The following is a 23354-nucleotide window of genomic DNA, read 5'->3' as shown; positions in this document are numbered from 1 at the left end:
TATATTCCTAACTATTTTTTTTTTTATTTTCTCTCTTTTCTTTTATATATATATATATATATATATATATATATATATATATATATATATATATATAAATAATAATTTTTAAATTCTCTCTTTTACTAATTTAACCCTAATTTCATTATTACTAATTTATATCTACTTTCATAATTACTAATTTCTCTTTCTTTAAGTTTTTATTTTTTCTCTTATTATATAATCTATACATATATAATAATGTCAAACATAGAAGGTGTCATGTACCTCCCACATTAATCCGGGTCATTTTATAGATTTTGCTAGTTTTGGGCTCCAATTATCTATAATATTTTACTGAATATATTTAACTGAATCTAGGTTTTTATTTGAGAGAGAAGTAATGCAGAAGCTGATTGTGCAAGGACATGGGATCGATTCGCAAGATGATGTGGTGTTTTTCACGCTGTCTCTTACTACCCTTCCATGTTATAACTATAGGTATCCTTAATGTACACATTTTGATTGATCTTGTATCCTGTTACACGTTGTGGTAAAGACTCACCGGAAAATTGTACTGTTGCAGGACATCGTAGACGGTGAGTGCATTGTCTTCTTCCGCCGATGAGACGATGGTGGCGATGAAGACGACGAGGAAGAGGAGAGATGAGAAGGATTGGAGGAGTGACATCCATCATTTTCTCAACTTGATCAAGCTCATAACAAAGGTAGAGTAGTCTCTCTTTTCATTTCTCATCCTAACATGATAGACAACTTAACTGGTTTATATTGTTTTCCGACAATAATAGGGCGCACAAAATTTAGAGTTTTGGACGGCGACAGGAAGCTGATTTTTTCGGAAAAGAAATGAGCTGGCAAAGGGAAAACGAACGCGATGCAATGGAGGCTTATATTTATAGTAATAATAAATACATATATTATTAACGGAGTGGTTTGCATTTCGCACATTCTCTATGTCATCAAATTTAGGGTTAATAGACATTTTGTTATTTCTCGTAGCATTGAATATGTGAAAATCAGATACTAAGCATCTAAGTTGGGATGATGCCTAAAATTTGTTTCTGAATTTTATTCTCTGAATTAGCTCTTAGTTAGATGTCTTTCTAACATCTAGAGTTGACACTTTTTGTGGTTTGTCTATTCATATAGTTGGTTTATGAAATAAGTGATTTCTTCTTTTATGTTAGATATATGATGGCATGTTGGATAGATATGCCATAAATATTTTATTATCAAATATAAAGAGTTAAGAATATGATTGTTGAATGCCTTTGCAAATATATCCAAACACTCTTTCAATGTTGCTGGTTGGAGGTCATCATCAGTTCAACGATCAGATTCACCACGTTTGTCTTTAACTCTTTCTTGAATATGTTAAATAGTATAGTGTTATGTTGACTTTAAAAGTTTTACAATATGTGTAATTTTTTGTCACATCTCCTCCCAAATAGATCAATGGCTCTCTAAGGTTCGTTGTTTGTATATGTAAATGTTCGCAACATCTATAGCTAACATTTTTTTTGGTTTGCCTGATCCTATGGTTGGATTAGGAATTAATGATCCTACCTAAAAAAATGTGTTACACCATTATACAAAAATGTGATGTGAGACTATTATGTTGAACCAACTTATCCAAGCCATCTAGAGTTGACATTTTTTGTGGTTTGCCTAATCCTATGGTTTGTTTAGGAAATGAGTGATTTCTTTCCTTATGGGTTATATATATATGATGACACGTTGGATAGCTATGCCATAAATATTCGATTATGAAATACAAAGATTTTTGAATTTGATTGTTGAATGTCGTTGCAGATATATCTAGACACTCTTTGAAAGACTGTTGTTGCTGGTTAGAGGCCATCATCAGCTCCATGATCTGATTGGCCACGTTTGTCTTTAACTTCCTTGAATATGCTTATTTCAGGTAGTATAGAGTTATGTTAACTTCAAAATTTTAATAATATGTGTAATTGTTTTGTCATAGCTCTAATAAAAGAAACAAATGGCTATCGGAGGGTTCGTTGCAATGGTATCAATTTTTGGTATCAATTTTTACATGAACAATTACAATACCATTATGCATGTCATTTTTAGGCTATTTCTCTATTTTATTAACTACATATGGATGTACCATAGTCAAAAGGGCTCAAATCTATAAAGTTTCTTTGTTTTATTGACATATAAACATTTATTTGTTTTGTTTTCCCACTTAGTATACATTAGATCCAAGTGCCCTCTCAATACATATTACTATATAATTTGCTTTTACATTCTACAGAGATGACATACAGAGATGACATACGTGCATACCTAATATGGAGAAATTGATGCATTTGTGTCTTTAGGTGTTTGCCAATGGAGTCTGAATTCGTATCGATTATTCATTATTTGATTCAATGATATTGTGTATGTATGGTTGGTTGGTTTAAGAAATAAGTTATTTTACCCAAATAAATTTGTGCCGCCATTATACAAAAATGTGATGTGAGACTGTTATGCTGAACCAACTTATACAATCCTATGGTTGGTTTAGAAAATGAGTGATTCTATCCAAAGAAATTTGTGGTGCCACTATACAAAACATGTGATGTGAGATTATAATGCTGAACCAACTCATTTATTAACTACATATGGACGTACCATAATTAAAATGGCTCAAATCTACAAAGTTTCATTGTTTTTAATTTTTATTGACATATATAAACTCATTTATTTGTTTTGTTTTTCCGCTTAGTATATACTCAATTATACATTTTGAGTTTTTATCGTTTAATTTATCTAAGATATCGTTTAAAAGAGAAATATGAGATAAGTATATTTTATGGATGATATTTTACAGGTAAAACTTTTAATTTGATTATTTTCTTAATTATAATTTTTTTGAGATATAAATTTATAAGAACTAAGTTCAAATGTATTAAATAATTTGAAATTTTTCACATAATATATATATATATATAAATAAAGTGAATTATTAATAATATAATTATAAAATTTTCGTCAATTATGATTTATGATTTATCAAGAGATTCATCAATTATTCACTTCTCCTAAATGATAATTTTTGTGAAGACAATATAGTTAATATCAGACAAATATTTATAAACGTAGTGACTATTATAATCATATGTATATAAAAAATGTTGACAGATAATATATATATCATAAAAAATCAAAGTTTATTATTATTATCAAAATAGTTAACATACAAGTCTAACACTACTTCCATGTTGATGTTGATGCTTTCGAAAATCGAATTGTTGGTTATAAATACATTTTTCTTATATTAATTTGTTTCTATAATTTATGCACACAAATTTAATCTTCTTACTAGAACCGGAGAACCATTCAAGTATTTACACTCTCATAGTTTAGAGACGAATTACCCTAAGAAGGTTTAAGTAATTATAAAGAAGAAGTTGGGTAATCTAATATAATGATAGAATTTAATTTGTATATTAAATTTTTCTTTGTTAGTTTTAAAATTTGTTTGACAAATTCACTTATTTATTTTTAATATAAATAAGTTAAATTATAATATCTTTTAGTTTAATGAATAAAGTTTGTTTTATCTAAAATTGATCTTGATAATTATTATCTCATAATTCTTTATTAACTTTATTGTTATTTGTTTATTTTATTTATGAGAAAATTAATTTATATTTATATATTTTTTTTATTATTTATTAACGATTACTTTTAGCTTAATTTTTTGTTGAACATTATTTTATTTGTTATTGTATACTAATAATATACACTATTTCTTAATGTATTATACAAGTCTTTTATTAAAAGTTTTAAATTTTACTCTTATTTTATATAATATTCATTTACCTTTTATATTCTTTTAAATTTGATATTTGAGTTAATTTATTAGTATGAGAGTATATTTTTTTTCTTTCAAACTCTTAATTATGATTTTATTAATTATGTGTACACACATTCAATTTTATACCAATTTATACAATATTATCATATTATCATTTTAACTTGTATATTAATTTATACTTATCTTAATTATCTTTAATTTAGAAAATAACTAATACATATTTAATTCTTTAAAATTTGATTAATCACGTGTCCCTACAACATAGGGAAATAACTCTAATCACATCACGTGTCCCTACAACATAGGAAAATAACTATAGTTATGTATTATAACTATAATATAATATATTATAACCTAGATAAAAATGGAGAATATTACGATTATATAAGTACCCGGTCTAACTCATTTATTAGGTTGTATTCTTCAATTACTTATTAGGATAATCTTTTTCTGTAAAAAACCCTAAAACAAACTCTAGGAGCTTCATTTTTTTACCTTACCATGAGTACCATGAAATTTTGCCGCGAGTGGTGAGCTCTCTCTTCTCATTTCCTGTATTTTCATCTAATTTGTTGTTATACCTAGTATGTATGCACATAACAATTAAAGCAAAACTCGTTTTAATGGAGTCATTTTTGTTGTTTGAAATTCATTTCAGCAACAACATTCTCTACCCTAAGGAAGACAGGAAACGAAGGATCCTTCTTTTTGCCTGCCGCAATTGCGATCATCAGGTTATCATCTTTCTCTTTTTATAATGTTCGATCTAGAAGTTATATATTATTTCATGCAAATAGATAGATGTTTGAAACTTTAGAGAGTTGGAAGTTTGATTTTATTTTTTTTACATGCTTATAAACTGTAGTGCTGTCCGTTTCTAATTAAGGAAAATGTATACTGTTTGCAGTATGCATTTTAATGGTTTTATATCCAATTCCAATCACTTGAATGAATGAATCAAATTAATGTTCAATTGGAAGTGTTATCATTGTGCTCAAATAGTTGTAATGTTAACTACTTAATTACTGATCATCATATATATATATCTGATAATAATGCAGGAGATAGCTGACAACAATTGTGTATACAGAAATGTAGTACATCATGCAGTTGAAGAACGTACTCAAATTTTGCATGATGTAAATGCAGATCCAACTTTACCAAGAACAAAATCTATTCGTTGTACATCATGTGGCCATGGCGAAGCTGCTTTCTTCCAGGTATGAACTTAATTAATTTGTTGTTTTTCGTATCTATATCCAATCAATTTTGACATAGCTCTCACCAGCTGCTTTCAAAGTATAATATTTTCTTTTGTTTCTGTATTGCTTTAGATATATTGACTCATTTGAAAACACTTTTTTTTTTTATTTCTAAGTTACTATTTATTATTATTAGTGAGAAAAAAGATATCTTCGTGCTGATGGTCATCATGCATAATGATTTGGCTTCAATTTCCATCCATGCATGCAAATAATATGGGAATGAATTATAAAACATATATATTTTGGATGCAGGCTTCTACTAGGGGAGAAGAAGGTATGGCATTGTTCTTCGTCTGCTGCAACACTAGCTGTGGCAATCGTTGGAGGGATTGAGGATCGATATAACTGTGCTTGTTTTTGGGAAGAATAAAGAATTATCAAACATTTTGAAGATGATTATTTTGCTCCTTTTTCATATTTTTATTTTTAGCTTTGCTCAAGTATTTATCCTTTAATATTCTTCTCACTCAGAGTTGATTTTGAAGTTACTTTTATCAAATAAACCTGCAACTATTTTTATTTAAAACTTATATTTCTACTATTAATTTAGTTGATTTAAGTTACTGCTAGGGGAGAAGAAGGTATGACATCCAACCAACATTAGCATCCAACAATAGGAATTCAAGACTTTTATCCTTAAATATATATAATTATATATGAAACAATTTGATGTTCCCCCATCTAGATTTCTCCACACCCCCTTGTATTAAACCCAAGAGTTAAAATCTAATAATCATCTATATATGAACTTAATTAATATTAGTCCGAAAATCCTAATTGTATTACACTTATAATAGAATAATTTAGTATTTCTGGACTTGTGTTACTGATAGATAGATAGATATAAGGAAAGGAAGGATACATGCCTTCTTAACTACTACTTTTCATTTTTAAAATATACAATATTTTTATTTTTCCAAAATCTTTGTAAAATCCAATAACATAAAATTAATAAATATATTCTTTATTATATATTTATAAATTTATTTATTTATTTTTGTTTGAAATTATTTCATTAACATCTAAAATGTTATAATTATATATGTTGATAACATGCACTAATTCATTGACTTCTTAATATATTTATATTTTATTTTTCTAGATTTCACAGTGGACAAAACTTTAAACTTCGTCTTTCAATGACTTCTTAAGCTCCGTTTTCAAACGACGATGCAGCTGTCAAACTCTATTTACAAACAATGATGCTAATGATGTTGCAGACTGAGTCGACGACGAGATTGTTGTTTATTCGTCTTTTCAATATACTTGATTGCTTAAAGATGATTTTAAGAGTATAATAAAAAAAATAACATCTAAATATAGAATATATAATTGACTAGCAACATCATCGTCGTCTTAATTTACAATATCATTGTTAAGAAATAAAGCAAATTAACTTTATCTTACAAATGAAACTGAAGAAGTCACGAAGATTGAAGCGAAAGTTTTGTTTGCAATAAGAATAAAATATATAAATACACGTAAAAGAGATGCGGTGCCTATTTTCAACCATAATTAGCAGTATTATAATATTTTTAGATATTTAAAGAGAAAACAAAAATAAAATGCAATTTAAAATAAGATTAAGTATAAGAAAATATTTCAATCTCAATTAAATGTAAAAAAAATAACTAATAACTTTTCAAAATATATAAGATTGAGGATGAGTTTACATGTTACTTGGAGTATAAATACTCTAAGCCCTAATTTAACAAAATACACTAGACTGAAAATACCAAAAGCCCCAAATCGGGCCTTACTCTCCTGATAACTTGTCTTCTCCAAAATCTTCTTCAGGAGATTCTGTAGAAAACCCTAAAAACACTCTCGGATCTCGGAGCTTCGTTTTTCATCCGTCACCATGAGTACCATGAAATTTTGCCGCGAGTGGTGAGCTCTCTCTTCTCATTTCCTGTATTTTCATCTAATTTGTTGTTCTAGCTAGTATGTATGCACATAACAATTGAAGCAAGACTCGTTTTAATGGAGTCATTGTTGTTGTTGTTGTTTGAAATTCATTTCAGCAACAACATTCTCTACCCCAAGGAAGACAAGGAACGAAAGGTCCTTCTTTTTGCCTGCCGCAATTGCGATCACCAGGTTATCTTCCTCTTTTAATGTTCTAGAAGTTATATTATTTCCTGATCTCTCCTGCGAATAGATAGATGTTTGAAGCTTTAGAGATTTCGAAGTTTGATTTTATTTTTTTGTACAATATGCTTATCAACATGCAATCTGTTCTTCAGTTAGTTAGATGAACTGTAGTGCTGTCCATTTCTAAGGAAAATGTGTACTGTTTGCAGTATGCATTTTAATGGTTTTATATCCAATTCCAATCACTTCAATGAATCAAATATTCAATTGGAAGTGTTATCATTGTGCTGAAATACAAATAGTTGTAATGTTAACTACTGATCATCATATATATATATGTGATAATAATGCAGGAAATAGCTGACAACAATTGTGTATACAGAAATGAAGTACATCATGCAGTTGAAGAACAAACTCAAATTTTGCATGATGTAACTGCAGATCCAACTTTACCAAGAACAAAATCTATTCGTTGTACATCATGTGGCCACGGAGAAGCTGTTTTCTTCCAGGTATGAACTTAATTTGTTGTTTTTCGTACCCATATCCAATCAATTTTGACATAGCTCTCACAAGCTGCTTCCAAAGTAATCCCTATTTACTAGTAATGCTTTCTTTTGTTTCCGTATTGCTTTAGATATGTGGCTCATTTGGAAGCACATTTTGGATCTGGGTTTGGATGAGAAAACTTTATTAAATTTATGAATATATGTCTGAAACGTTATCTCAATTTAAATCTATATCCGAATGAGATACTTTGAAACCCCCCATATTATGAAGTACTACCTGTGTTGGATCACTTTTGTTGATACGATTGGATAGAGGGGTTTTTTGAACTAAGTTACTATTTATTAGTGAGAATGAAAAAGGAAATCACAATTTGTTGATGGAAGGATATCTTAGCCAACTTCATGCCTGATTGTCATGATGGGGTTTATTGTAGTTATTTTGGCTTCAATTTGCATGCAAATAATGTGGGAATGAATAATTAAACATATTTTGGGTGCAGGCGACTGCTAGGGGAGAAGAAGGTATGACATTGTTCTTCGTTTGCTGCAACCCTGACTGTGGCAACCGTTGGAGGGATTGATGAGGAAAGGAGGATAGCTGTGCTTGTTTTGGGAAGGATGAAGACTTTGAGCTTTTTACTTTCAAACTGCTAGGACGAAAACTTGTTGTGCTAAGTTTATTTTGAAGAAAAAAAAACACAATTATCAGATGGGCAATCAAAAATATGTTGTTATCTGTAGATGGTTATTTTTCTATTATTATTATTATTATTATTATTATTATTATTTATAGCTTTGCTCAATATTTATCCTTTAATATTCTCACTCAGATATTAAAAGTATTACAACTTTAATTTATAACAATAAGCTAGTTAGCACTGAGACTTTCATTTAGAAGCACTCTAAATTTTAAATGGAATTATATAACTATTCATGTTAGTTCTCTTTTAATAAGTTACTTTTATTAAATAAACTTTACTATTTTTATTTAAAACTTATTTATACTATTAATTTAGTTGATTATTAAAGGTCTTTTTTTTCAAAAAAATAATCCTAAAGTTGATTTTAAAAAAAAAAACATTACATCTCTAAAACCATGAAACAATAATGTACCACCAAATTTTCTCCCATGAATTATACCACCAAATCCTCTATTCCAATGAAAGTTAGCGTAAGGAAGGAATGATCCATTATGATATAAAATCTCTACCTAAACACTAAGTCATATCTGTCCAGGGGAAAGAAACGAAAGATAGATCAACAAAGAATCAACAAATTAAAACACAAGAAAAATCTTTGTAAACCGGATGATGTTAAAATCCCTTTCATCTCTCTCTCTTTCTCTACCTATCATCTTCATCATGGCCACCGTTGTTGTTCTCGGATGATAACAATGTCCGCTCGAACCAGCCTGATAACCGTCTAACTTTTGTTGAGATCTCTGCGTTTTTCACAAAGTAGGATTCGTAATTCCTCAACATTTCTTCAATATCGTGCTTCAACGACTCTATTCTTCTGTAATAGTTGTTCTCCAATCTCGACTGAATCACTTCCAGAGACAAAGGAACTGGAAACCTGTAAGAAATTTCCAGTCATAAATTAAAATATACTTAAATATAGTAGAAACATCCTCAAATAGACGCTTATATGGAACAAATCCTACAATAATAAAAAGAACATTTTCTCAATGCAATTGAAGAATACCTGTTTATAAAGTTCGTCTTTTGTGTCATTTGTTTCAGCTTTTGAATCCCATAAGTATCCTGCAACAACAACAACAAAAACATCAATGGAAGGAGAAACAATAATAATAAGAATAATAATAATAATCATACTAGATTGTGATTTTTTTACCTTGCTTCTTTTCCCTAATTCAATCAACTTCCCAAGAGAGTTAAGGAATTTAGATCTGATCTCGTTATCAATGTGAGGCGGCTCCCATTGACTTTTGTGATCACGGAATTCCCAAGGACTATGAAAATGGACATTCGAATCACTGCTGTAACGAACTCCGTACATTTCCCAAGGACTGTCTGGAAATTGAGGGGATCTAGGTTTTACACTTACAATACGTCCATTCCACCAACTTCCCTCATCACTGTCATCGTTTTTCCACCATACTTGGCATCTATCTCTACAACTCCAAGTTCTCTCCACAGCAGATTCATATTTGCTTCTCTCCACAAGGAAGTCGCTCGTTTCCGTCAATTCTGGCAGGGTCAACGAAAAACACTTGCCTGCAACACTAGATGATGGATCTACAAATTGAACTCTCATTTTACAGCAGCTCTCCCCAGAACCAGGCCGTGTTGAATATTCCAGGCCAATAACCTTACAAAATTCAACAGCTCTTACGTCTCCTTTGATTGTTTTCCAAGGGGCTGCATCTCTAGCTCCAGTTTGACTTATATAATCCTCGTGTCCCTGGAAAAATAGAGAAAAAACAAATCTCTATAATCAAATGATATCCAACAATAATAATAGATAATAAACATTAGGAATTCCAGACTTTTATCCTTCAATATAATTATGAAACAATTTGATGTTCCCCCATCTAGATTTCTCCACACCCCCTTGAATCAAACACAAGAGTTAAATCTAATAATCATCTATGAACCTAATTAATATTAGTCCGAAAATCCTAATTGTATTACAATTATAATTGAATAATTTAGTATTTCTGGACTTGTGTTATCAATTTAATCATTCAATACAATTATGGAAGAATTCTATGTTTCTTGTCACCCCCTCCCCCTTCCTTACACCCTAGAGTTTGAACTCTATCGCAAATATAGAAATTTGTAGTGATAAGGAGGATGTCAGCTGTACAAACCTGTCTGAAGTAGGCAACATCATCCCCATTCTGGGGTATATATCTCAAGTCACCAAAAGCAGACAGCATCAACCAGGAGCTTTTTGCAGGTTGGTGAATTTTCCTCCTGTCGGGTGGACTCGAGTCACCAAAGTGATAACTTCCCCTCCTCTTTCTTCGGGACCTTAGTCCAGCTGTTGTTATCTTTGTGCTTGATCCCCATTCCTCCGATTTATGTTCGTCGCAAGTGTCACCGCTTGATGACTTTCCACTAAAAGATGCATCCTCTGAATCGTCAAGTTTGACATCAGAAGGCACATTTACGTCAATGGCAGTTGTTCTCAAACCCATCGATCGAGTTTGACAAACCCCGGCAGAAGCAGAAGCAGGTTCGGAGTGATCCATTCCAGATTCATGACAGCTTCCATTGGCATTTGAAGTTGTTGCTTCTGTACTTCCATTCTTAGTTTGTAGGTCATTTTTGGACTTCGCTGTCTTTGACCTTCTATACACAACATTAAATATCCTATCATTTGAAATTGTCTTCTGCAAAGCTTCATGCCTTGTATCTTTTTCAACTAACAAAGAGCTATCAGGTGGTGGATGACATTCACCATTTCTAGTATCATCTATAGTTGAAGATTGGACTCTTATATATGAAGAATTCTCACCGTCATTTGAACTCTGACCCAGCTTTATTCTCAGTTTAGTCGAAATTGGTGTCAAGTTATCTTTCAAGTCAGAAGCATTATTAATAAGCCTTAATGACATTGTATCACTAGGAACCTTGTCATAACCGCTCCCACAAGATTGCAGTTTATCTTCTGTCTGCCCAATATGATTTTCTGCTTCCATATTTATAGGAACTCCACAACTGTCCATTTGAGAAGTTGGTAGATCATTAGAAATGTCCTTAGCCTTATCACTATTACTATCTTGAGCATTCTGAAGAGATGTGAAGGAACCCTCCATTTTCATTCTCTTGGATGTGCGAACCTTGGACCCTCCCCACCTAGCTTTACCATCATATCCTTCAAATAGATCAAAGTGATGGTTGCTTTTGAGAAGATCCTCTCTTCTGCTAATTTTAGCTTCACTGAAGTTTGGATCAACTGGGTATTCAGGATCGTGAACGAATATTTTTTTCCCATTACTAGTTTCATGTGGAGCTCCAGATGATAAGCTTACAGGATCTGTGCCATTATCATGTTCAAATTTTGCTTTATCTGCTAACGAAGCCTTGTTTGAATCATTAATAGGTATTTTGAGGACCAATTTTTTCCTGGTGCTGGTATTTTTATGGGATGTGGAGTGTTCGCCATGCTTATTCACATTCTCTGAATCATAAGAGCAAACTTCTTTTCCTTTGAGATCTTTACATAAGTCATTTGGCAAAGATTCACCTGATTCTTCATCATTACCAAGGTCCCCCAATGACGCATCACTTTCTGACGATGAATCGCCTTCCATGCTTTCTTCTTCTTCATCATCGTCATCGTCACCGTCAGTGGATACTCCTCCAGTAATACGAGAAAACAAGTTCAGAGCATTTCGGGCAGCGGCTCTTTGGGGTCTGAGTGACTTTGATGAAGACGATTTTCTTCGTGAAGATTTCTTTCCACTGGATTTCCTGTTTCGGTTAATTTTTACTGGTTCATCCTCATAGTCATCCAGGTTTCTTCTTTTGACACGCCTACCAGAAGATGTCATGATCTCAGCCTGAAGCCAGAGAATAAAACCCACAATTTAGCATTTCTAGTAAAATAACATACAAGCCAAAAGAAGAAATAACTACATACTTCTGCTTTCGGCTTTCTCCTTCCTGATCTACGGATACCATCCCTAGAAGTTCCCTCATTGGAACTGTCGTCTTCACTGCATTCTGGATCATCAAATTGGTTTGAAGCCAAACTGCCTTGCCCACCTCCTGAAGAAAATTCCTCTGTCACATTATATTCGGAATCGGTATCTTCAGTTTGTACGTCAATTTCTGGTTCCCATTCCACAGGATCAAGAAATTCTGGCATTTGATTGGCTAATAATAAATCCAAGTCCAGCACAGGCATTTGGTAGCCTTGGTCCTGATTCATTTCAGGTCCCACAGCAAACCTTACTGAAGACGGACGCCACTCTATTCCTAGAGCTCCCAGTCGTCGTTTCTGGTACAAGCTCTGATATGGCTCAGGGTATGGTATCATTCCTAACATATAATAAAAGGCAAGTTAGTACACAATGATATACAATACATGGAGGAAAGTAACAGAATGAGGAGTTTGGGCCCACTTGCATCACAGAGGAGATCTTGCATATTCCTCCTGTAAGGCACAAGTTGAGTTTCCTACAAGCATTACAAGTAACATTATGAAAATAGTGTCTTGAAACTCATATATTTCATTAACAAATTCAGAAATGTGATGAAGATTTAGAGACAAAACAACAATAAAAGTGAATACACTATCATTTAGATCATGATCTGAAAAATAATGTATATAGCAAATGGAATAACAAAAATCGCACTATAAAGTCGTGATTAAAAAAATCTTGTAACAATTGAAACAAATCAGTTTCAATTGGAATTTTGGTGATTTTCCAATGTGATTGTGACAAAATACCAGTTTCTATATGGGTCAAATACATGGACAAAGAAAGTGATACAAGAGGAAAGAATATTAGGGCTATTACACTTTGGCGGGAGTGGCAGTTATTGATAGACTAGTATAAATATAATATTGGTTGTTAAGAATAGATAGAAAATGATTTTATATCTATTCTTAACAACCAATATTATATTTATACTAGTCTATCAATAACTGCCACTCCCGCCAAAGTGTAATAGCCCTAATATTCTTTCCTCTTGTATCAGAAAGATTGGGAAGATACATTTCGATAGATGTGTTGACTCAACCACGTGTTTCCTCACAAAGTGATTGAAATCTAGCAGTTGAAGCTTGACCACAAAATGGAAGGTCAAGAGTTCAATGCTTATTCAAAGTAAATCTATGAAACAAAAACAATGTGGTCCAAGATCGAACACAAAGGGTGACAACAGCCTAGGATTCTTGAGACCTGAAGCACCATGGTAGATGAAATGTATCATACGCTAAAACAAAAGCACTTTCATGTAGCAGATGGTAAAAACAAAAACAAAAATTCTTGCTTGAGATGAACAAGTAGATGTGAAAAATCAACTCACCTGGTCAACAACATTCCCATGGGTATCCTGAGTAAGAGGTCTGTAGTCCCCAAGGAAGAACTGTTTTCATAGGAATTGACACCACATTAGAACAACAAGCAATTGGTTGATATTCCAGAAACACATAAAGTGGATGCATCATCGATATCAATTACTACCTGATCATACATGGCATCCCGTTGGGACTCCCCTTGGCCTGTGGTCAGTGTGTATAGTTGACCAACATCATCTGAAAGAATTATTGATGTGCCATCCCTAAATAATTTAAAAAAAGAATAATACATTGAAATTAGAAAAGAATAGCCAGAGTTATTATTCAAGAGCTAAAAAGCAAAGATCTGTCAGTATGGATAGAAGGACAATAATACTGTTCAATACTAGTCTCCAAGGAAAGGTCCATAAACATTGGCAATAGAAATCCATAGTTGTCTCTAAGGTACTTCCATGGTTGGTCGTTAGAGTAATATTTGAGCAGAAGAAATGTTCTTTGTTTCTTTTTCAGAAGTACCTTATCTAACAACCACCCATGGAAGTATGACCTAGTCGTGTACCAAGATTCGGATGAAAAAAAAGAATATATATTTTATCATCTAGATCACATAGTTCGCAATCAAAGACTTTAACTCACTCATTAATTTGTTTGTCAATTTGGTAGACAAAAAAATAAAAGGCCAGGTCAACTGGTTATATCAAATGTGAGCAATATGTCAACGTGGAAGCCTGGAAGGTGACAAAAAAAATACAGTATTTTTTTGGATGTAAATGAAATAGGCCAATCTTATTGGATTTTTAAACATTTTTTTTAAGAATAGTTGACCAAAACAATCAAGAAAAATGCAACATTTTTTTAAGAAAAGAAATGCAACAAACATGGAGTCAACTTACGGAGAAAATTTCCCATCAACCAACTTGAAGGGTCCAATTTCGTATATCCTGATAGGCTTCCCTTCCCAGATCTTTTTGCAAGTGATGAACAGTGATGAGTTAGAAGTATTGAATAGTGAATTAGTGATGAGAACGACAGAAGCATCCATGTAGAGAACTTCAAATCAAGAACTTACATCCCACACAATTGTTTTCCCATCATATCCAGCACTCATTGCTATCCGGGGATTGAAAGGATGAACATCAAGAACATAAGTCTGCACACACACGGCGAAATCATTAGACAGATGCACATAAAAACTCAGTAACTTTTTGGTTTTTTACACTTTATGTCAAATCGAAAAGCATAAAGATAAATGAGATTCCCATATCAGAACACATAGTTATTGTGAGGAAATATGAACACCTATGTCTGAAAGCTGTTTAAAGTATTGGCTATTGGTGCCTAGCTGGTGAAAGAAGGAATTAGTTTGCCTACAGAAGCTTAGTTGGTTTAAAAAAAACTTGCACGATGAAGCCATATAAACCCATACACGGAACCCATGGTAGATCTTGCATGGTTTGAAGCAGTTATATAACAGGAGAGCAAATATGAAGAAGGATTAAAAAGTAATTTTAGATGGAATATTTCAGTAAATTTGAAAAAAAAAAGCATATTGTGCATCACAATTCCCCAAAGTAATATCACAATGTCATGTCCAGGGTGTTTGGAGAGGCATGACAGCACACCCTTGTGATGCGGCAATGAGATAAAGGGATGAAGCATTTCCCTACTCAAAAAGGGATACATAATTATTCTAGAGTGGTCTAAAAAGCAGGATGAGTAGCATTGCAGAAGAATGTTCTATACATTTCTCTCTCCAAGTGAGTCATTGAGGGAGTGATAAAGGCTCCGAGTGCTGGATTCAAGGATAGCAAGGGAGGAAACTAAATAAGAACCTGCCTAGTAATTCTAGTTCCAACTGTGGCTTCAAACTGTTGCATTGAGCTGACAATACAATTGTCAAAAATGCTTTAGAATCAGCTCATTCTTAGTGCTGTAAAGGGCTAACTTTTTTCCTATTTCTAATCTGCAGAGTATGGCTAAGATGATAATTTACTGAATTACATGTGAAACTTAAAGAACCACAAGATAATTACAGGGTTGCAAAATAGTACATTCTTCTATATGTTCTTAGATTGATATGTAAGTATAAAAGTTGTCAATGGCTTACTGATTCACTATGACCAGTCAAAGAATGAACCAAGCTACCATCAATGGCATTCCAGACGCAAATTCTGCAATCTGCACAAAAAAGTTCATTGAACCCCATTTTTTTATTCTGGACAGGCAATGTTTAGTTGCAAATATTATTCAGTGGATCTTGTCTGACAAAACATGTCCTGCTAAATAACAGAAGACAGCATGTCATGACATGCTATTTAAATCACTGGGGTACCGAAACTGAACAGTTCAGCAACAGGCTCAACATGAACTACTTACCCATGATAGCAGCAAGGACAAATCGATTATCTAGACTCCATATAATCATATTAACACCACGAGGTGTTGGCAAAATTCTTTGTCGTGGACCACCTCGTGGAGGCTGAGGCGGCATAGGTGGCGGTGGAACTTTCAAATGATATGCACGTATCCATCGTCCAGTTTTTCCCTTGTAAACCACAAAATAAGAAAACAGAGAGTAAAGACGTGCAATCCATTCAAAGAAATATTCACCAAAAATCTTGAAAATGGACGGTTATTATGAAGTTAATTAGAGTAACTCCAAAAATAAACAAATAAGAGGTCTCACATGTGATCTACGTGACCTTGGAATCCAAATGATTGCACTTCCATCACGTGAGCAGGTAACAATATTGTCATGGTTCAACCTGCAAGCAATGACAACATGAAATTGCTCCCAAATTCGGAGACACTTGAAACTTTCACATATTATTCTTCATGGATAAAAAAGGGACAAGATTTGGTCTTTTGAGTCGGAAAACAAAATGTACACGCACCAAGTGTTCCTAAATCTGGGGACATTATCTTCTTTCAGGTAGTCAGCTGCACAGACTTTAGACGCCACTGCACAGCCACTGCAACACCATAAATCTTTCATCAACTTGCAAAACAGGATTAGGAAGAGGCGCCAACAAGATTGGGGAAATCATAACCTGAACTGCACATAGTTGACATCATTTTCATGCCCTGCCAATATGTCCATCTCATGATATGGCTCTGACTCATCTGTGTTTGATTTGCAGGTACTCCAAACCTGCAGATGACGAACACTTGCAGATATGATAAATATATTTAGTTCAAACTTCGCCACCACTAATTGCATAATCTTTTTGTTAAAAAAACAAAGTAATTTGTTAAACAACACAAGACATAACAGCAAAACATGTACATAATAAACATACCCTTGCAAGTGTATCTGAGCTACCAGTCACAAAGACAGTTCCACTTGCATTAAATGCACAGGAAAATATCTGATGTTTCTGTTGACCAGAACTTGAAGATGGGGCATTACTTCTTGCAGCACCTGCATCCATTTCTTTGAGTTCCTTGCATCTCTGTTAATGAATAATAATGACTCCAAATGACAAGGGAAACTAACCAGCTGAAGAATCGGGAGGCCTGGGTACATATATTCGGGGATTAATCTGAGAGAATCTTGTATCCCATATTCTGCATGAACCATCATCTGAAGACCTGAAAAATATGATAAAAAATAATGCAAATAAAATCAGAGATGATAAGGTGCATGAAAGTAAAGACGAAGTCAACCACAAAGGGAAGAAATATCATGCAACATGTTTAACCACAATTTTTTCACAAAAAAGTAAACATTCCTGCAGCTTAATATGCTACAATCAACCAAATAATGTAAATGGCCTTACGAGAGAAGATGAAAGGCAGAGGAAGGTCTAGGGCTAAATGCTATAGCAGTTACAGCTCCAGTATGGCCTCTTAGAACAGATATAGGGAGCCCATCAGGTAAGCGCCACTGTGGTACGAGTATGTGTGTCAAATATGAGTATTAACCTAAGGAAATATGCAAGAAAAAGCAATAATCTTACAATACGGATGCTGAAGTCATTTGAAGCAGAAGCCACCAAAGTGTTGTTGGAGCTCACAGCCAAGTCAGTGATGTCACCCTTCCAAGGTTATAAGAACTAATGAGTCCAACATAAGAGGAAGGGGGCAGGGAGAGATATTTCAAGAATGGTACTCACCTCATGTCCACGACAGCTTGCTAAGCAATATGCAGTTTCCATTGACCAAATCTTTACAAGACGATCATCTGAACCAGTAACAACATATCTCCCTGAACGATCAAAAGTTGCTGCATGGAAGCAAATTTATCACCACCTTGTCAAACCCCAAACCATGATAATTGCCAAAAAAAAATATTCGACCCTTTAAAAACAGATAATGAGCCAGAACCAGAATCCCAATGGTGAAAAAGAAACAAAAAGAATCAGTAGAATCTCTTACCACAATAGACAGCATTTACATGCCCTCTAAGCTTTTTGATGTTTTGCATCTTTTGTACCATAGTGGATGGTTTTGCAATTGCATAAATGGCAGCACGAATAGATGGTGCTCTATGGTGCCTGGCAAAACCTCCACTAATTTCCCTCAAACTAAGCCCACGCACCTGGTCAGCTTTCATATGAGGCCATCGCAAGCTAGCAGGGGGAAATTTAGCTTCATCGTCAACCTTAGGCTGATCACCTAAAGAGAAGCAGAGAAAACAAAACCACACATAAAGCAAAGAACAACAATCACCAAGAAACTTTTCAATAGTCAAACTGATAGCAGGAACCAAGTTAGAATTATTAAACATCTCCTCAATAAAATACTATGGTTTTACTTTTGTTTATTAAGAATGTCTGAATTTGTCTGCTTATATACATACATAAGAAAAGAAAGAAAAAGAGAAGTACATGTACACAGATAAACTAATGTCTGTGTTTCATATCAAATATCTATTCACAGCTAACTACCTATCAGAGAGAAAGGGCCAGATCCCAACAGTGTAGGTACAGTGGCTGCATTGGAACTGCTCCGAACACCCAGTCCTTGGGAAGGGGAAATAGTTGTTGATATCAGTTGCTTTAGCAGTTTCACCAAATGATCACTTCTGATATGAGGATATCTGCATATTATACAGCAGAAGATAATATAGTAGGCAAGAGAATAAAAAGAATGGGATATAACAGGTCAGCAGATACTAACATCAAGGGAAAAATAGACCTCTTTCACTAAATTAAAGAAAGCAAACTCCAATTCTAGAATTTGATCAACCCTCATCCCTCTCAAAGTCTTCTTTCACCACAGGTTGTTCAAAGTTTTCTTTGAACTTCTGATGTATTTTTCTCATAAATGTTGGGAATTATATTGACCCAAATGAACAGCATTTAATTTTATTACATTTAATTGGAATAAGTCCATATGACACAAGAAACTGGAAAAACCAATATATTCATGCTATTCAATTTGAGTTTTGTCTAACTTAAAGTAAACCATGGTCATAGTGGAAGTAGTGAATGGCTGAGATTAAGTACATATCCCAACAATATTAGGGCACATAACTAAATAAAAAGGCGATCGACACATTGACCTACTGTTTGGCTATGTGACATAGAAAGAAAGTGGTTTGATCCAAGGAACAATGGAGGGTTAACAAGTTAAGTAGACAACATGGGATGTGCTATTAGCACAATAATAAAGTGCTCGCCTGCTAACTTATGGGTCAAGGATTTGAATCCCACCCGCTCCCCTAGTAACAAAAAGTTAGTGCCAATGTTGCCGCCAAATTGATGAATTAAAATAGACTCAATGTAACTGAAATAAACTGATTTCAAAGCTGTATAAATACTTCTTCATATTCATCTTCTTGAGATTTCAAAACCATAAACCGGTTTAGTGTCATTTGAATTTAAGCTCTTCAAAGAATTTGCAGATGAAACTTAGTTTATATGGGTTACTTCTGAGATCTCTTCAGCATTTGGAGTACTCTTAGATTGAAGACTCATATAGTTTAGACCAAATCAATAGTTTTCCATACAAAGAAATTAAAGATTCTTGTGATCGCCATAAACCCCGTGTCCCCGTGAATAAGAAAAACGTTGTTGTAAAACATACATCAACAATGAAAAGGATGAAAATTCAAAAATAAAGTTAAAATGAAGTCATTATTCAATACTTATTTTTCTCTTTTTACTTTTTAGAGGCATTTTAGTCTAAAATAATTTCACAGCAAACTTCCTTAAAATGGATCGGAGAGTATATAGAAGAGAATAGCAAAAAAAATATTCTTGCCCATGCAAATCAATACTGGGAAACAGAACAAATGAATTCTAGAAAAAGCAGAAGTAGACGACTTACCTCTCAGCCAACTTGTTATAACTCAATGGGAATGATATACCATCATCATTTTCATCACCGCTTGGTGCCCCACTCCTCGAGTACCAAGCATGATACCTCCTAGGTAAAAGTTTATGTTCAAGAAGTTCATTCCAGAACTGTCCACAAGTTCTCTTACACGGACCATCTGACAGAAAATGCATTATGAGAAAATAGACCTCTCTCAGGTCAACAGGAACATCCGCTTCCATTGGACTTCTATCTGAATTAGTAACTTGAACTTTTTCAATTCCTTTTTTGGAGAGTGTTGCCTGCTTCAACTTTATAGGAGGCACATTGTGAGAAGGAACAAACTTCTGGAGGGCCATTTATCCTATGATGTTACAAAATAAACCAAACCTTTGAGAACATTTGAAGAGCATTATACCCAGTGGAATTTTCAATTATTAGAAGGAAAAAAACACAAGTTCAAGTTAGTTAATATATACACCTCCTTAGCTCACTTTGAGGATCTCATTTAAAAGAGATGTATAGGGGAACAAAGCACGGCATGTAAGGGACCCCAATAGCAGATCACACATGCCTTTATTGCACAAAGCTTGTTGACTCCACACAATGATATAATTAATTGATGTAGAACTCAAAAGTTTCTTTGAACAAGTTGGCATAAAAGGTTCCAAAAAATGGACTTACTAAGTTTGATCACATAAATCAAAATAATCCCAAAGAACAAGGAAAATATCTATTTCTATGGGGAAGAGAGATGTAGCATGATCAGTCCATGTATCCAATATTATCACAGCCTAGAAATCAAAATTGAATATACAGTCTTTTTTCTACAAAAGAACCAAACAAAAAAAATGAGCTAATCCTATGAATGCAACTATATGAATTCTAAGATAGTCATGTACCCCTTTAATCCCAAGTTGTCACATGTCTGTCTAAATTGTTCATAACCCTTTTAAGGATGGATGGACAATAACAGGAAGCTGGAGAAAATAGATAATGTATACAATTGGATATGAGGTGATATAACTGCAAGTGAAGAACAGTTATAATTTTAACCAAAGTTTCCTGGAAGAGGAGAAGGATATACAGTGTTTCTCCTCATGAACACTGAAAAATTGTGTTAAGAGAGATTATGCACATTCTGATTATTTGATTCCTGAACCCATAAAAACATAAGAATACTTGGTGCATATGATGATCTAAGAAAAGCTTGACTATAAATTTTCACTATGGTTGTTTTCATATGTTCGTTATGAAATTTGAACAAGTTGTACATATTATTTACAAAAATTCATTTAAAACTTCTAAGTTAAGAATGTGGGATAAACAATAGGAGCATCTTCATATAATGTGTTTCAATGACATCCTTTTTTTCCTCTTATTTTTACATATCAGTGTCCCTAGTCCAAACACATCATGCATAACTAGCGATGCAATGCCAACATGAAGGGTATATTCTTCTTTAAATTGGCCTCTGGTGAAGCAAATTGAACTGTATACATAAGGTCTAGTTAAGTATTTCTTAAAGCACCAAACTAGCGTGAAAGACATTATGATTTATGATTCAAAGTTACAACTGGATTTTCCTGGAAGCCTGCTCGATTCAATATGACTAAGCAGTTTGAAATTTTAACACTGTATCTTCTCATTTTAATAGGAACCCTCCTTGTACTAACAATTTAAAGCATAAAAGGGACATATAGGGAAATAATATCCAACATTACAACTCTTGAAAAGGCTAACCTTGTGGACTACAAGAAGGCATGATTAACTTGTAAGTAGTATTCTCCTTTGTTTCTATTCTAATCTAATAGTCATTGCAGTTTCTTCAATTGTTTTCTCAATACTATTGTTAAACATTGACATTTTAGCCAGGCCTAAAAGTAAATGAGAGTTCAACAACAATGTTAAGCCTGAGAGAAACAGATCCTACCAACGCCCCCACATACTCTGAAGCAAACTTCAGTTCAACAGAACCCAAGAGCAACTTAATCACAACCGAAGACCTATAAAGATTACAGCCTGCACCTTGAAAAGTATAGTGAAAACCTAAGTCCAGTACTCCACCAGATATTATAATTACATCCTTGAATCCCATTGATATACAGCTTTTCTAAAACCCTACTACTTGTACTAACATATTAACCAACCAAATATCATTCCAGTCTTGTTCTTCTCACTCAAGCTGCAAATCAGCTTATCGAGGGTGTTCTAGAAGGATCATTTTCAGAAACAGCCAATAGAATAAAATTTTCCAATAACATTTAACATAGTTTCTACTGTTGTATTAGATGTCACTAGCCATATAAGAATCGTATAGAGAAACATAGAATAAATTGATATGAAAACCTGTTAAACGTTCTTGAAACCTTAACCGGGCGGACAATCACCAGAATCCCGAAATAGGCTTCTACTAGAGAACTCAAACCAAACATAACCCATAAGCATTCACTGTATCATACACAAATAAGAGAAAAAAACATGAGCCGGCTCTTACCGCCCACTAACAATGAAACACACGGTGGTCCAAAAGTGGATAGAGGTACCTACCTGTGAGTGTGAGATTCAATTTGGCACATGCAGCAAAAGCCCTATTGCATTCTGAAGTGAAAAGAAAAAACTTGAACCATCTTTGAAAGCGAGAATCAGTGAAGGCTCCAATCTGATTGATTACGAGAGAGATGAATCTTGGGTAATGGGAGGATCGACAGTCGAAAGTCGACAGATGTATGCAATTTGAAGGGTTACTGTGAATGAAAATTCGGGTTTTGAAAGATGTATGAAGGAAGAACAACAGATTGATTTTAGATATGTTGGAGGGAGCTCGACTGCCTGCTCGTGTTGGGAGGCCCCCTGTACTTGCCGAGACCCGAGACCGAGAAGAAGAAGAAGAACAAGAGAGAGAAGCGAATAAGGGTATATAGTAGTAGTCTTCAAGAAGAGGCGTTTCCAAAATTTCTAGCTTTTTACGCCTATGTATATATATATTTTTTATTTTTATTCAATTATTTTACGCCTATGTATATATATATATTTTTATTCAATAACTGAATTTGCAATATAAAATTTACTAAATGGGTCCCTAAAAACTTAAAAAGTACATAATGGAATCATTTGTTACAAAAAATATAGCTAGTTGTTTATGTTTCTTAATTTATAATATATATATAAGATTATTTTAATTGAACAAAATGAAAAATTATTTGTAATCAGACAAGAAGTTGAGTGTATAAATAAATATGTTTGAGGGTTTTGGAAATATGTTGTTAAAATATCAAAATTAACTATTATAATAATATAATTTTACTATTTTAGAACTCTTACCCTTTTAAATTTGTTGTATTTAATATAAAAGTTATTTCAATATAATTATAAATATAAAAGCAAAACATATATAAA

At 33.3% G+C, this 23354-nt stretch overlaps 3 protein-coding genes across 4 annotated transcripts; 2 read left to right on the top strand and 1 right to left on the bottom strand.

Moving 5' to 3' along the window:
- The first annotated feature begins 4330 nt into the window (after positions 1-4330).
- On the top strand, positions 4331-5427 carry LOC124915016 (DNA-directed RNA polymerases II, IV and V subunit 9A-like). Its single transcript, XM_047455658.1, has 4 exons — positions 4331-4359; positions 4488-4563; positions 4891-5049; positions 5347-5427. Exons 1-4 carry the CDS (start codon positions 4331-4333, stop codon positions 5425-5427), a joined length of 345 nt encoding a protein of 114 aa, XP_047311614.1.
- Positions 5428-6821: 1394 nt separating this feature from the next.
- Positions 6822-8470, top strand: LOC124915014 (DNA-directed RNA polymerases II, IV and V subunit 9B). Its single transcript, XM_047455656.1, has 4 exons — positions 6822-6984; positions 7119-7194; positions 7542-7700; positions 8198-8470. Exons 1-4 carry the CDS (start codon positions 6956-6958, stop codon positions 8276-8278), a joined length of 345 nt encoding a protein of 114 aa, XP_047311612.1. The 5' UTR covers positions 6822-6955; the 3' UTR covers positions 8279-8470.
- Positions 8471-8811: 341 nt separating this feature from the next.
- LOC124914183 (bromodomain and WD repeat-containing protein 1) lies at positions 8812-22898 on the bottom strand. Of its 2 annotated transcripts, XM_047454681.1 has the most exons (25): positions 22506-22898; positions 22305-22406; positions 19968-20319; positions 18584-18735; positions 18072-18311; positions 17810-17919; positions 17654-17731; positions 17474-17580; positions 17191-17285; positions 16994-17115; positions 16745-16845; positions 16589-16666; positions 16381-16459; positions 16071-16239; positions 15802-15872; positions 14764-14844; positions 14588-14658; positions 13861-13957; positions 13703-13762; positions 12793-12847; positions 12309-12709; positions 10531-12228; positions 9552-10121; positions 9402-9460; positions 8812-9272 (listed from the first exon to the last, which is right to left on the bottom strand). In XM_047454681.1, the coding sequence occupies exons 3-25, from the start codon at positions 20312-20314 to the stop codon at positions 9041-9043; spliced, it is 5073 nt and encodes a 1690-aa protein (XP_047310637.1). In that variant the 5' UTR covers positions 20315-20319; positions 22305-22406; positions 22506-22898; the 3' UTR covers positions 8812-9040. The 2 variants fall into 2 exon arrangements, with proteins under 2 accessions (XP_047310637.1, XP_047310638.1); XM_047454682.1 differs by lacking the exon at positions 22305-22406.
- Positions 22899-23354: the final 456 nt, after the last annotated feature.

The sequence above is a fragment of the Impatiens glandulifera genome, chromosome 9 (genome assembly GCF_907164915.1).
Source record: "Impatiens glandulifera chromosome 9, dImpGla2.1, whole genome shotgun sequence".
Classification (NCBI taxonomy): domain Eukaryota; kingdom Viridiplantae; phylum Streptophyta; class Magnoliopsida; order Ericales; family Balsaminaceae; genus Impatiens; species Impatiens glandulifera.
Note: the sequence above shows the minus strand (reverse complement) of the source record. Positions and strands in the feature narration are given on the sequence as shown.

What these genes read in the sequence shown, in the direction of transcription:
- LOC124915016 (XM_047455658.1), top strand. Translation starts at nt 4,331, where the DNA reads ATGAGTACCATGAAATTTTGCCGCGAGTG. An exon ending in GCCGCAATTGCGATCATCAG is followed by an intron (nt 4,564 to 4,890) that starts GTTATCATCTTT and finishes ATAATAATGCAG; the next exon opens with GAGATAGCTGACAACAATTG. An exon ending in GCGAAGCTGCTTTCTTCCAG is followed by an intron (nt 5,050 to 5,346) that starts GTATGAACTTAA and finishes TTTTGGATGCAG; the next exon opens with GCTTCTACTAGGGGAGAAGA.
- LOC124915014 (XM_047455656.1), top strand. Translation starts at nt 6,956, where the DNA reads ATGAGTACCATGAAATTTTGCCGCGAGTG. An exon ending in ATGAAATTTTGCCGCGAGTG is followed by an intron (nt 6,985 to 7,118) that starts GTGAGCTCTCTC and finishes AATTCATTTCAG; the next exon opens with CAACAACATTCTCTACCCCA. An exon ending in GCCGCAATTGCGATCACCAG is followed by an intron (nt 7,195 to 7,541) that starts GTTATCTTCCTC and finishes ATAATAATGCAG; the next exon opens with GAAATAGCTGACAACAATTG.
- LOC124914183 (XM_047454681.1), bottom strand. Translation starts at nt 20,314, where the DNA reads ATGGCCCTCCAGAAGTTTGTTCCTTCTCACAATGTGCCTCCTATAAAG. An exon ending in ATGGGAATGTTGTTGACCAG is followed by an intron (nt 12,848 to 13,702) that starts GTGAGTTGATTT and finishes TAATGCTTGTAG; the next exon opens with GAAACTCAACTTGTGCCTTA. An exon ending in AAGACGAACTTTATAAACAG is followed by an intron (nt 9,273 to 9,401) that starts GTATTCTTCAAT and finishes AATTTCTTACAG; the next exon opens with GTTTCCAGTTCCTTTGTCTC.